The following is a 12576-nucleotide window of genomic DNA, read 5'->3' on the forward strand; positions in this document are numbered from 1 at the left end:
AAGCTGGATGGAAAGCAGAGTGGCCAGGACTTGAACCGGTGCTCTTATGGGATGTTGGTGTTGCTTAACTTGCTGCAACACAATGCTGGCCCAGATATATAAATTTTAGTGTCAAAGATTTTATTGTTACCTACTTTTATTCTAGACGTGTTGACACATCTTCCTACTATTTTCTGCCCCCCCCCTTTTTTTAAGAGGGAGAGAGAGGGCAGAGAGACAGACCAAAGAGAGCTTCCATCCACTCATTCACCCTTCAAATGCTTGCAATTTCCTGGAATAGGCTGAGGCTAGAGTCAGGAGCCAGGAATGCAATCCAAGTCTCCCAAGTTTGTGGCAGGAATGTAATTACTTAAGCTATCACTGCTGCCTTCCCAAGTCTGCATTAGAGGAGAGCCAGAATCTGAAGCTAAAGTTGGGAATAGAACCCAGGCACTCACATGTAGAAATAGGCACCTTACCCTCTAGGCTAAGTGCTTGCTCCTCTCCCTACATTATTTTTTTTTCCATTGGAAAGGCAGAGAGACGTATAGAGACAGATGGAAAAACATACACAGAGAGTGTTCCCATCCTCTTGTTTACTCTCCAAATGCCCGTAATGGCCAGAGAGCCAAAGCTGGGAGGCAGAAACTCAACCCAGGTCTCATATATGGGTGACAGGAACCCAATTACTTGAGCCATCTCTGCTGCCTCCCAGGGTCTGCTTCAGGAGAAAGCTGCAATAAAGAGCTAGGGCCAGGAATTGAGCTGAGCTGGGGTACTCCATTATGGCCTAAATGTTAACCCAAATGTCCAACCCCTACTTTTTATGGTAGCTAAAACAGATGCATTTTCTGAGTTTCTTGATCAGCCCTTGTCCTGACTGTCGAGGAACAACTTAATACTTTATCCCTTTAGTATTTTTTTTGTTCTACTTAATACTATTGGTTGAACTCTTTAATTCACTCACAATTATTCTTAGGTGTTTAAATTTAACTGAAAAGTGATCCCTGTTAAATATAAGAGTGGGATTCAGAGAGGGAGGAGATGTACAGTTCGGCACATGCTCAAGCTGACTTGCCCCAAACGGTAGAGTTAGAAACATACCAGGGGATTCCAATTCAACCCCATCAAGGTGGCATGTACCAATGCCATCTCACTAGTCCAGGTGATCAGTTTCAGTTCACAATTGGTCATAATGATAAGATTAAGAGTCAAAGGGATCACATAAACAAGACTAGTGTCTGCTAATACTAACTGATAGAATTAAAAAGGAGAGAACAATCCAACATGGGAAGCGAGATACACAGCAGGCTCACAGAATGGCAGATGTCCTAAACAGCACTCTGGCCTCAGAATCAGCCCTTAAGGCATTCGGATCTGGCTGAAGAGCCCATGAGAGTATTTTAGGCATGGAAAGCAAAGACACTCTGGCAAAAAAAAAAAAAACACCCAAGTGAAAGATCTCTGCGAGGGAGATCCCAGTGGAAAGAATGGGCCATCAGATAAGGAGGTGCCTGAAGGGAGGAGAGAACTTCCACTTTGACTGTGTCCTTGTCTAAATAAGGTCGGAGTTGGCAAACTCAAAAGGCTTCCATAGCCTTGGCAACTCATGACTAGAGTCTAGGGAGATTACTGACGCCATAAACAAGAGTGTCAAATTGTTAAGTCAACAACAGGAGTCACTGTGCACTTACTCTCCAGGTAGGATCTCTGTCCTTAATGTGTTGTACAATGTGAATTAATGCTATAACTAGTACTCAAACAGTACTTTACACTTTGTGTTTCTAAGTGGGTGTAAACTGTTGAAATCTTTACTTAATATACACTAAATTGATCTTCTGTATTTAAAGGTAATTGAAAATGAAAAAAAAAATTTGGATTTAAAAAAATCCCATAGTCACATGTGACTAGCGGCTCCCAAATTGGAAAGGTATAGTTATAGATGGTTTTCATATGAAAGTTAAAGAATGAGATTTGATGAATTCTAAAATATCTTCCAACTTTATCTTGCTATCACTGCAAAAATAAGTGGTGAAACTTCCTGTATTCTCTATTTCTGCTCCATTCTGCACAGATTTTTTTTCCTGCTTCTAATCTTTGGAATCCACTCATTCATTCATTCATCACAGAACTATGGTGCCAAGTGCAGTGAACAAAAACCAGAAACTGCTCTGGCATCAACATTCCTGATTTTCTTGTTTTTCCTTCTTTACCACCCTCCATAGGCTCTTCATTTCTGGAATCTCCAGAGATTTCTCTGTTTGAAAGGAGCAAAGTCACAGAACACTCTGTATTTGTCTTTCAATCTGTCTCTGTGTGTCTCTCTGCCTCTCAGATGAAGTCAGGTGGGAGCAATAAGCAGTCTGAGTCAGTTTGTGTTGAATTTTACATAGATTATGTACTGTGTCTTGCAGATCTGAGATTGTGAGCTGTATGTAATTTCCACTGCCACCAGCCTCCTTCCTGATGTCTCTATGGATCCTTAAAAGGACTTAAGCCAATACTGAATGCCTTTTTTTTTTAAAGATTTATTTATTTGAAAGTTGGCATTACACAGAGAAGGAGAGGCAGAGAGAGAGCAAAGTCCTCCATCCACTGGTTCACTATGCAATTGGCTGCAACGGCCGGAGCTGCGCCAATCTGAAGCCAGGAGCCAGGGGTCTCCCATGCGGGTGCAGGGCCCCCCCCATGCGGGTGCAGGGGCCCAAGGACTTGAGCCATCTTCTACTGCTTTCCCAGGCCATAGCAGAGAGCTGGATTGGAAGTGGAGCAGCCAGGTCTTGAACTGGTGCCCATATGGGATGCCAGCACTACAGGCGGCGGCTTTACCCACTACGCCACAGTGCCGGCCCCCAACATTGAATTCTCAGTCTCCCTGCTGTGTCACCTGTATCCAGTCTGTCCACTCAACCCTGTACATGCCCTGTGCTAACCCAAAGATGGAGCATGGCCCTTTTTGCTTTAATTCCATAAAGCAAGCCAAATGCAAGGTACTTGCATACTGCAGAACTCTGTAGAATGGTTGAGGGGCAACGTTTGCCGTGGAGAGCAGCTAAGCTCTTATAGTTGAATATTAGTTGTTCCATTCTTCACACTGGATCTTGCCCAAAAGGCCAAGAAGTGATGTTCTCATTCTTGAAAACCCTCAGCCATTCCAACCTGGGAACGTCTGTCTGTGTCCCTTGTACCTCCTGACCTCTTGCCACGTTGTGAGTACCCACCCATCTCCATCAGGCCCTCTTTTTTTTTTCTCTCTTCTAGCTCCCAGGCCCCTGTCTCCTCTCTCTGGGCTGAGGCCATGTCTCAATTTCTCTCAGATCTCATGCTAAGCAATTTGAGATCTGAATTGCTCACTTAGTTTTGCCCTATTTTTTTAATAGTATGTTTGGGACTTACATGACCAGACTTTAAAATTTCAAGTGAAAAACTAAGTAAAGAATATTCTTACCTTAAAAAGATTCCAGGTTCTGAAATATAATTTTCTTTTTCCTGTAACTATAGATGGGTACACTTTACAACTATGTATTGCCATGAGTAAAATGTGCCTCAGAGAGGACTTGGCCCTAGTTATACAATTAGTATATTAGTTATACAATCAGTAGAAGATATTACTGTCACGGCACCAGTTCCACTACCCTCTTCTTAAACCAATAATCAACTCCAGGCAATGACTCATTGACTTTTTATAATTGCTCACTCCAGGGGCCAGTGCTGTGGCGCAGTGGGTTGAAGCCCTGGCCTGTGGCGCTGGTATCCCATATGGGCACCGGTTCTAGTCCCGGCTGCTCCTCTTCCAATCCAGCTCTCTCTACTATGGCCTGGGAAAGCAATAGAAGATGGCCCAAGTCCTTGGGCCCCTGCACCCACGTGGGAGACCCGGCAGAAGCTCCTGGCTTCAGATCAGCGCAGCTTCGGCGTTGTGGCTATCTGGGGAGTAGACCATCAGGTGGAAGACCTCTCTCTCTCTCTCTCTCTCTCTCTCTCTCTCTCTCTGCCTCTCTTCTCGCTATGTAACTTTGACTTTGAAAGAAAATAAATAAATCTTAAAAAAAAATAATTGCTCACTCCAACCCAACTTCTATTCAGAGGAGTGAAACTCTGTGATTGGCCATTTCTCTGTCAGGTGATCACTTCTGTGGCCAGGATATGGAACAGCAGTTGGCTGATGGATGTTACTATTTAGGAAGGAGGAGTTTCAGTTTCACACAGAAAAGGATCCAACCAGGGGTTGGCAATGTGACACAGCAGGTCATGCACTTGCTGCAAGCCAGCATCCTGTATGGAAGCCAGTTCAAGTCCTAGCTTATCCAGTCCCAATCTAGCTCTCTGCTAGTTTATCTGGGAAAGCAGTAAAAGATGGCCAAATATGGACAAAGCTCCTAGCTTTGGCCTGACCCAGCTTTGGCCATTGTGGCTGTCTGGAGAGGGAAGCAGTAGATGGAAGACCTCTCTCTGGCTCTCCCCCTCTCTCTGTAATGATCTTCTGTATATAAAGAGAATTGAAAATGAATCTTAATATTAATGGAAAGGGAGAGGGAGCAGGAAAGGGGAGGGTTGCGGGTGGGAGGGAAGTTATGTGGGGGGGGAGCCATTGTAATCCATAAGCTGTACATTGGAAATTTATATTCATTAAATAAAAGTTTAAAAAAAAAGAGCTCAACAAATAGTATGAAGAGAAAAAAAATAACACTGTTCCTCAATGGAAGACAAAAAGGCTGTAAACAATCATCGAATCTCAAAATTTCTATTTCACTCTAATACGTTACACTTCAGGTATTCTATTAGTAACTAATGTTTTAATTGAAAAAGATCCCTTGCTTTTAAAATAATGTATTTATTCATTTGAAAGGCAGTTGCAGAGAGAGAAATAGATATCTTTATCTGCTAATTCACCCCCAAATGGCCACGATAGCCAAGTCTGTGCCAGGCCAGAGCCAGGAGCTTCATCCAGGTCTCGTAGATGGGTTGCAGGGGCCTAAGCACATGGGACATTTTCTGCCGCTTTCTCAGGTGCATTAGCAGGGAGCTGGATTGGAAGTGGAGCAGCCAGCACTCAAGCCAGAGCTCCAATATAGGATGCCAGTGTCACAGGTTGGGGTTTAACTTCGTGACCCACAACACTGGCCCCATAAAGGAAGGTTTCTGGAAAATGTTATTGCTATACTAGAAATTCGTGTTTTACAAGTTATTTTACTTTTACTGTGGTGAAGAAAATACACAGAGATCCTAGAAGTGGTAGTTGCTGAGGGTTTTTCTGGGTTCCCGAACTCCTGAGGACAGAAGACAACCGTGAGAAGATGGAATCTTTCAGGTACCACTGACAGCGCCTTCTCTAAAAGACAATATCATCTGTCTGATCATGCATCCTTCTCTTCAGTTAAATAGCAATTTCCTTCTGTTGTAACTCATTGGTTTTCAAATGTTTCTAGGCAGCATAACCCTCTCATCCCAACAGCACGTCAGCCAGAAGTGCACATGTAAGACAGATAAAAGCAGGACCCACCTCCTCCTAGAGAGCCACCACTAGCCCCAGCTGGAACCGTGGCTCCAGGGCTCCAAACCCATGTGGTTAAGTGATGCACGGATACAATGAGAGGAGATGAACAAGCAACAATCACCTTCACGTTTCTGTGCATTCACCCGCAGTTTACATTGTTCTCCTCTCAAATGAACCTCCCTGAGCACCTGCCTTCCCTATTCTCCTGTCTCCTCCATTCATAGTGCTCAAAAAACCTGCAACTGTTCTCCAGTGCAGCTTCAACTTATTTTTGAATATTAGCCTTTTATTCCAAGACTTTAGCCCATATCAATTTCAGTCAAAATCTCCCACCAAATCTGTTTCCCCAGGGGGTTGAGCCATGTCTGGTTTCCCACCCAACCCATCTCCCTGATAATCTACATTAGGCAAACGAGCAAGAAAAGCTTTTCTTTTTCTATTTTACAAGTATCGTCTATGTCCATCTATCAATCCATCCATCCATCAGTCACAAACTCTGAGAAGAGCTGAAACTTCAAGATGAATCTTAGGTAACTGGGCCCAAAACTCAAATTGAGGCCAACAGCCATTTGCTGCCTGGAGGTTTCACACACATCCTCTTATACTCACTCTATGTTCCTGGAAGAGCCCACCTTGTGGCCCTTACCTGAGCACATTCCGGTTCCAGCTGCCAGAAGAACAATTTCTGTAGAGTTCCATTTCTCCACACATGTCTGACCAATGAATTGTGACCTGCAGCTAGTTTTAAGAACCAAACAGTCAGACCAAGTGCTTTCCCTACCAACTTGCATCCGTTTTTTGCATGGCAGCCTGGAATGGGAACCTGGGCGAGAACTTTGTCTACATCAAATCACTGTTCCCTCTGTTCCTTTCCAGTGCATTTTTGTTTTGTACCAAGGCTGTCCCTCTCCAGTTTGCAAACTGCTTTCTGAAATAGTCACCCTTGTTTATCCTAAATCCTTTCCTGGTGAATTTCCACTGATACTTTATAGATCTCTCTCTCTCTCTCTCTCTCTCTACCTATCTACCTCTCTCTCTCTCTCTCTCTCTCTATATATATATATATTTTCTCTTTTTTCACACAAACATTAAAAAGAAAAGTGACTGCCTGTACCTGGCTCAGTATGTGGGTGATGAAATGTGCACTGTACAGCCTGGGGACCGGGGTGATGCACAGTTCGTGGCTGGCTGCCTCAGACCTCTGAGCAGAATGAAATCTTGCCAGGATGCACTTCTCAAAGGGTTGTTTGAGGATCACCACCATCTGGACTCCTTGTATTGAAAGTGTGATCACAGGATCCCAGGCCAAGCTTATGAAATCAGAATTGCTATGGTGGGGACCAGGGATCTTCCTCCTACTTAACTTTCTCTTTGGGGAAATTTTATGCACACTGAAGTTTGAGTATTAAACTTATTATCACTCTTGATTCTGTGTGGGTTGATTAGCAGTTTCTCCTGGGCTTATTGAGGGAGCATCATTCAGGCGAAGGCGTGGGGAGAGTAGGGAGTTCTAAAACAGTCACACTCATGTATTTGGTAGAGGTTCTGGCTGTGAGCAGGGCACCTCCGCTCTCCTTCTTGTGACTTCTCATCCTCCAGTTGGCTGGAGCAGCTTCCTTGCATGTCATTTCAGGGCAGTGTCCCAAGGCAGCAACAGTGGAAACTGTAAGCTCTCCAGAGGCTTGCTTGTATATCATCATTTCTGCCACATTCTACTGAATCAAAGCCAGTTACAAAGCTGGGCAAGGTTCAAAGTACGGGAAAACGGACTGCAGTTCCTTGATGTCATCAGCAGCAAAGCATTTGTGACTATTCATTCCTCCCACCTCAGAGTACTTAACACTTTGAGTCTTTACCATGTGTTTGCAGGGGGTGAAGTGGTAGAGAAGCTTCTGGAATATGGCATTTGAGGGCTTTGCTTAAAAATGGTTGTTTCTGGGGCTGGTGCTGTGGTATAGCATTTAAAGCCACCATCCGCAGTGCCAGTATCCCATATGGGCTTCGGTTCAAGTCCCTGCTACCGTGCCTGGGAAAGCAGCAGCAGATGGCCCAAGTCCTTGGGCCTCTGCACCCATGCGGGAGACCTAGAGGAAGCTCCAGGCTCCTGGCTTCAGATCAGCCCAGCTCTGTCCATTGCAGCCATTTGGGGAGTGAACCAGCGGATGGAAGGTCTCTCTCTCTCTCTCTCCCTCTCTCTCTGCCGCTGCTTCTCTGTAACTCTGCCTTTCAAATAAATAAATAAATCTTTAAAATAAAATGGATGTTTCTGCTTATATGTGCAAGAAATGAGTTGGTTTGCTTTCAGGTCCTGAAACCATGATCATCTATATCATAGCTGGTAGTCTCATTACCCATGAAAACCCAGCCTCAGCAGAGAAGGTTCAGAAAGCGTATATAAAAGAGTTGATATCTATAATTCCACTTTAGATCTACTCAAAAGCAACTATGAACTTATTTAAGAAAAATCAATAGAATTATGTATTTTCACAACTATTTTATGTTTTCCCCATTAAAGCCTTTCCAAACATGAAAACTAAATTCAGAATTGGCTAATGTGAACTTAATTTCCTCTTCTGCCACAGCTTATCTTGATAAAAGCAAAAAGCTTCATGTAAACCTGAAAATGGTGGTCACAATACAGAAGGACTGAAGTCAACCTGAGAAGTTAAGTATGGAGCACACTATGAAGTGTTCACTTCAGGAGCGCAAACTGACCTATCTCACGTGCCCCTGGCTGCGAAGCCTCTCGAGACAGGTAACAAAGATGGGATGGTCGTCCTATCCACACCTACATCTCTGCTCCAAGAATGTGCTACTGGATTTGCAAATGACATGCAGCATCAAGAGCAGAGTTAAAATGCATCCTTGGATTGTGGCTTTAGAGGGAGCTTAAATAGCAGTAATTTTTAGGAAAAATACCTGACTACAATAATCAAACCAGGAAAATGTATTTTAATCAACTAAAAGCATGCTGTGGCTAGCACTGTGGCGTAGTAGGTAAAGCCGCAGCCTATGGCACCAGCATCCTATATGGGGCACTGATTCAAGTCCTGGCTCCTCCATTTGAGAACCAGCTCCCTGCTAATGTGCCTGAGAAAGCAGAAGATGGTCCAAGTGCTTGGGCCCCTGCAAGAACATGGGAGACCCAGAGGAAGCTCATGGTTCCTAGCTTCGACCAGCCCACCTCCGTCCATATTTGGGGAGTGAACTAGTGGATGGAAGATCTCTGTCTCTCTGTAACTCTGCTTTTCAAGTAATAAATAAATATTTAATAAAATAAAAAGAGAAAGCATGCAACTAATTTGCCTGCTGCCTCAAGTTAAATTGTTTTAATATATTTTCCTCTAACTTGTAAGTTGGAATTTTTTTTTCTTTTGGTTTTACTGAAAGAAAAGTTTGCCAAGGTTTGTGTCTTTCTGAATCAGCAAGTAAATTTCCCATTACTCTCCCAGTTAGATGAGTCACCAGCCCGGCTTAAGGAAGTCACAGAGTCCCGGCTGTCTGGGCTGCATGAGAAACAACATTACAGTCAATCAGTCTAGACAGCATAAAGCGTAGCTGCATGCCCATTTATGGTATCATTTCCTTTTTTTTGTTTTGTTTTGTTTTGTTTTTTTTTTTGTTGGTAGAGTCTAGAGAGCAAAAAGAGGCTCCTGGGAGTACATGTAGGACTGCCAGATCTAGCAGATAAAAATGCAGGATGTCCAGCTACATTTGGACTTCAGATAAGCAATAAATAGTTTGTAAGCATACATATGTTCCATGCAAAATTTGGGACATATTTTCACTTAAAAATTGGAATTTATCTGAGATCCACATTTAATTAGGCAGCCTATATTTGATCTGACAACCCTATATATACAGCTCGCACCCCACATCATCTACTGGTTATTATGCTACAGAATGTCATAAAGATGAAAGGCTATTTTCCTGAGTTTGGGAAAGTGAAAACTATTTTTCCTTCATTTTTTATTTACTATGCAATCACTGTCTAACTTCAGAGAAAGAAACTATGAGCAGGGACAGGAATTCCTTTGAGGCCATTTCTCGGGCTTTCACGTGCACATAAACCACGTGGGAATCTTAGGTAAATCCAGGCTGAGGTGGGACCTGACATCCTGTGCTTCTCCCATCCAAGTACTAACGAGGCCCCGCCCTGCTTAGCTTCTGAGATCAAATGCAGCCGAGTGCCTTCAGGGTGGTGTCCTGCTTTTCCAAAAAGCTCCAGGCAATCACAATGCTGCCGGTCCAGGGACCACGCTTGTCGACTGAAAGCTTTTTAAGTGTGTCTCAGATCTGGCTGTACATAAAAATCACCTAAGGAACGTTCACAACTCTTGACGCCCAGGCTGCATCCTATCCAAATAAAGTCTGAATTTCTGGGGTAGGAGCCAGGTGTCAGTGTTTTTGTAAAGCTCCTCAGTTGTGTCCTGTGTGTGGTCAATGTTAGGAACTGCTGTCTTGGAGCGACAGGTCACATCCACTCTGGTTACTGTTTATTATTATCACACAGATGGGAGACAAGCCCTTTAAAAACAATTGGCAAACCAGTTGTCACATACTAACTGTAGTCTAGAGAGACTGAAACTTGGAGGGTCACCACCAGTGGTGTTTTTTTTTTTTTTTTTTTTTTTTTTTTTTTGACAGGCAGAGTGGACAGTGAGAGAGACAGAGAGAAAGGTCTCCCTTTGCCATTGGTTCACCCTCCAATGGCCGCCGCGGCCGGCATGCTGCAGCCGGCGCACCGCGTTGATCCGAAGCCAGGAGCCAGGTGCTTCTCCTGGTCTCCCATGGGGTGCAGGGCCCAAGCACTTGGGCCATCCTCCACTGCACTCCCTGGCCACAGCAGAGAGCTGGCATGGAAGAGGGGCAACCGGGACAGAATCTGGCACCCCAACCAGGACTAGAACCTGGTGTGCCGGCGCCGCAAGGCAGAGGATTAGCCTAGTGAGCCGCAGCACCGGCACCAGTGTTTTCAATGTGTCTGTTTTTCTTATGCTTTCTAAGCCACTGAGAAAAGCAATAGATTTTTATTATTTCAACTGTTATAAAAATATTTTCTACTAAATATTTTCCAGATCTGAAATTTTATATCTGTAACATCATGATTGTTGGAAAAGATTTTTTCCATGAGTCTAAAATAATTAATTTCTCTTAATGTTTCTAATGGAAACCAAACAGCCACTACCTCAGAGTTAGTCTGGCTTGGAAAATACTGGAATTTATCATCTGTTGCTCTTTGTGAGGCTTGGCCAGAGTCAAGGAAAGTGACTTAAAGGAAGAAAATCAAATAGTTATATTTTTCAACAATAAACGTATGCTTTCAAAGCTACTAATATGAATAGAGCATGTATATAATACATACTTGAACATAAAACAGAGGGTTGCTGACAGAGCTAGCCAGGGGAACCTTTAAAAAAAAAAAAGACATAACACCTATAAGATGTATTTATTTATTTGAAAGGCAGAGTTAGAGAGAGGCAGAGGCAGAGAGAGAGAGAGAGAGAGAGAGAGAGAGAGAGAGAGAGAGAAAGGCATTTCATCCGCAATTTTATTCCCCAAATGGCCATAATGGCTAGACTTGGGCCAATCCGAAGCCAGGAACCTGGAGCTTCTCCCAGGTCTCCTATGTGGTAGCAGGGGCCCAAGGACTTGGGCCATCTTCCACTGTTCTCCCAGGCACTATTGCAGAGAGCTGGATCATAAGTGGAACAGCTGGGACTCAAACTGGCACCCATATGAGATGCCAGCCCTGCAGGCAGTGGCTTTACCTGCTAAGCCACAGCACTGGCCTCAAAAGGTGTTATGACTTAACCAAAGACCTTCTTTTTTCTAATTTTGTTATTTTAGTTTTCATCTTTATGCCATCTTCTTTAAATCACCATGTTTTCTTTTCTGCACTCCTGTTTAGATTGAGGAATGACGTCTGTACGCCTTACACTTCACATGTGAGTGCTATCCTTTGGCATATTTCTTTTACTTATCCTGGTTTCCATTGTCCACTGCACACATCACACATTCTCTTCTCTCATTCAAGCCTGGCCTACACTTCCCCATCTCTTCACTGCTCAGTCCTCTACCCTCAAGCCCAAACCTTCTGCAATCTTTTGTTTGACCTGCCTCCCTCACTGACTACGGCTGTGGTTACCACACCCTGGGGAAAAACCATAAGTCCACACATGTCCCTGGAACTGGGTAGCCCTATAAGGATATTGAAAGGCTGCCAACTTGAAAAGGTGACTCAGAGTGGGGACAACATTAGGAGGTGGCAAGTTATTTTGCAAACATTTCATTGTGGGATCTCCTGCCCGTGCCTTCTCAGAGAACTTTTGCCTGGGAGTGGAGGAGGGCAGAGTGGAAAATGGCTCTTATGCAACAGAATTGTCTCAGGAAAACGTCTACCTGATTTGTCATTCATAAAAGTCAGCCACCTAAAAGTGTTTTTTTTTTTTTTTCTAAACAATCGTGGTTTACTCTGGCTGCCGTGAGAGGCTCATGCACATTTTCTTAAAATTAACTCACACAAGGCCGGCGCTGCGGCTCACTAGGCTAATCCTCCGCCTTGCGGTGCCGGCACACCGGGTTCTAGTCCTAGTCGGGGCGCCGGATTCTGTCCCAGTTTCCCCTCTTCCAGGCCAGCTCTCTGCTGTGGCTAGGGAGTGCAGTGGAGGATGGCCCAAGTGCTTGGGCCCTGCACCCCATGGGAGACCAGGAGAAGTACCTGGCTCCTGCCTTTGGATTGGCACGGTGCGCTGGCAGCAGCGCGCCGGCCGTGGTGGCCATTGGAGGGTGAACCAACGGCAAAAAGGAAGACCTTTCTCAATGTCTCTCTCTCTCACTGTCCACTCTGCCTGTCCAAAAAAAAAAAAAAAAAAAAAAATTAACTCACAGAACAGCAATGTAGGATGTAAGATGGTAACAAAATAGTAACTCCACTAATATTTGCTAAGCAGTCACCATGCATTTTTATATGCACCAGACCTTTTGACTTTATAACAACCAAACAAGTACTATCACTTCCTGATCAGAGAATAATGCCTTGCCCATGGCCACACAGGTAATTGGGCAGTAAAGACAGGATGTGAATCCAAACAAATCAA

The 12576-nt window shown here is 44.1% G+C and overlaps 1 protein-coding gene across 2 annotated transcripts in view; it reads right to left on the reverse strand.

The window, feature by feature from the left end:
* Nucleotides 1-12576, reverse strand: part of ITGAV (integrin subunit alpha V) — a 135495-nt gene that overhangs the window by 116236 nt on the left and 6683 nt on the right. Inside the window, exon 2 of one of the 2 annotated variants that reach the window (XM_089329032.1) lies at nt 6123-6214. The exons of the other annotated variant lie outside the window; for it this stretch is intronic. Within the exon in view, the coding sequence (XP_089185158.1) occupies nt 6123-6187 (65 nt within the window). The 5' untranslated portion in view covers nt 6188-6214. The remainder of the gene's footprint in view (nt 1-6122; nt 6215-12576) is intronic. 2 annotated transcript variants of the gene reach the window in all.

The sequence above is a fragment of the Oryctolagus cuniculus genome, chromosome 3 (assembly GCF_051225735.1).
Source record: "Oryctolagus cuniculus isolate XC-2025 breed Fujian yellow rabbit chromosome 3, ASM5122573v1, whole genome shotgun sequence".
NCBI classification, from domain to species: Eukaryota; Metazoa; Chordata; class Mammalia; order Lagomorpha; family Leporidae; genus Oryctolagus; species Oryctolagus cuniculus.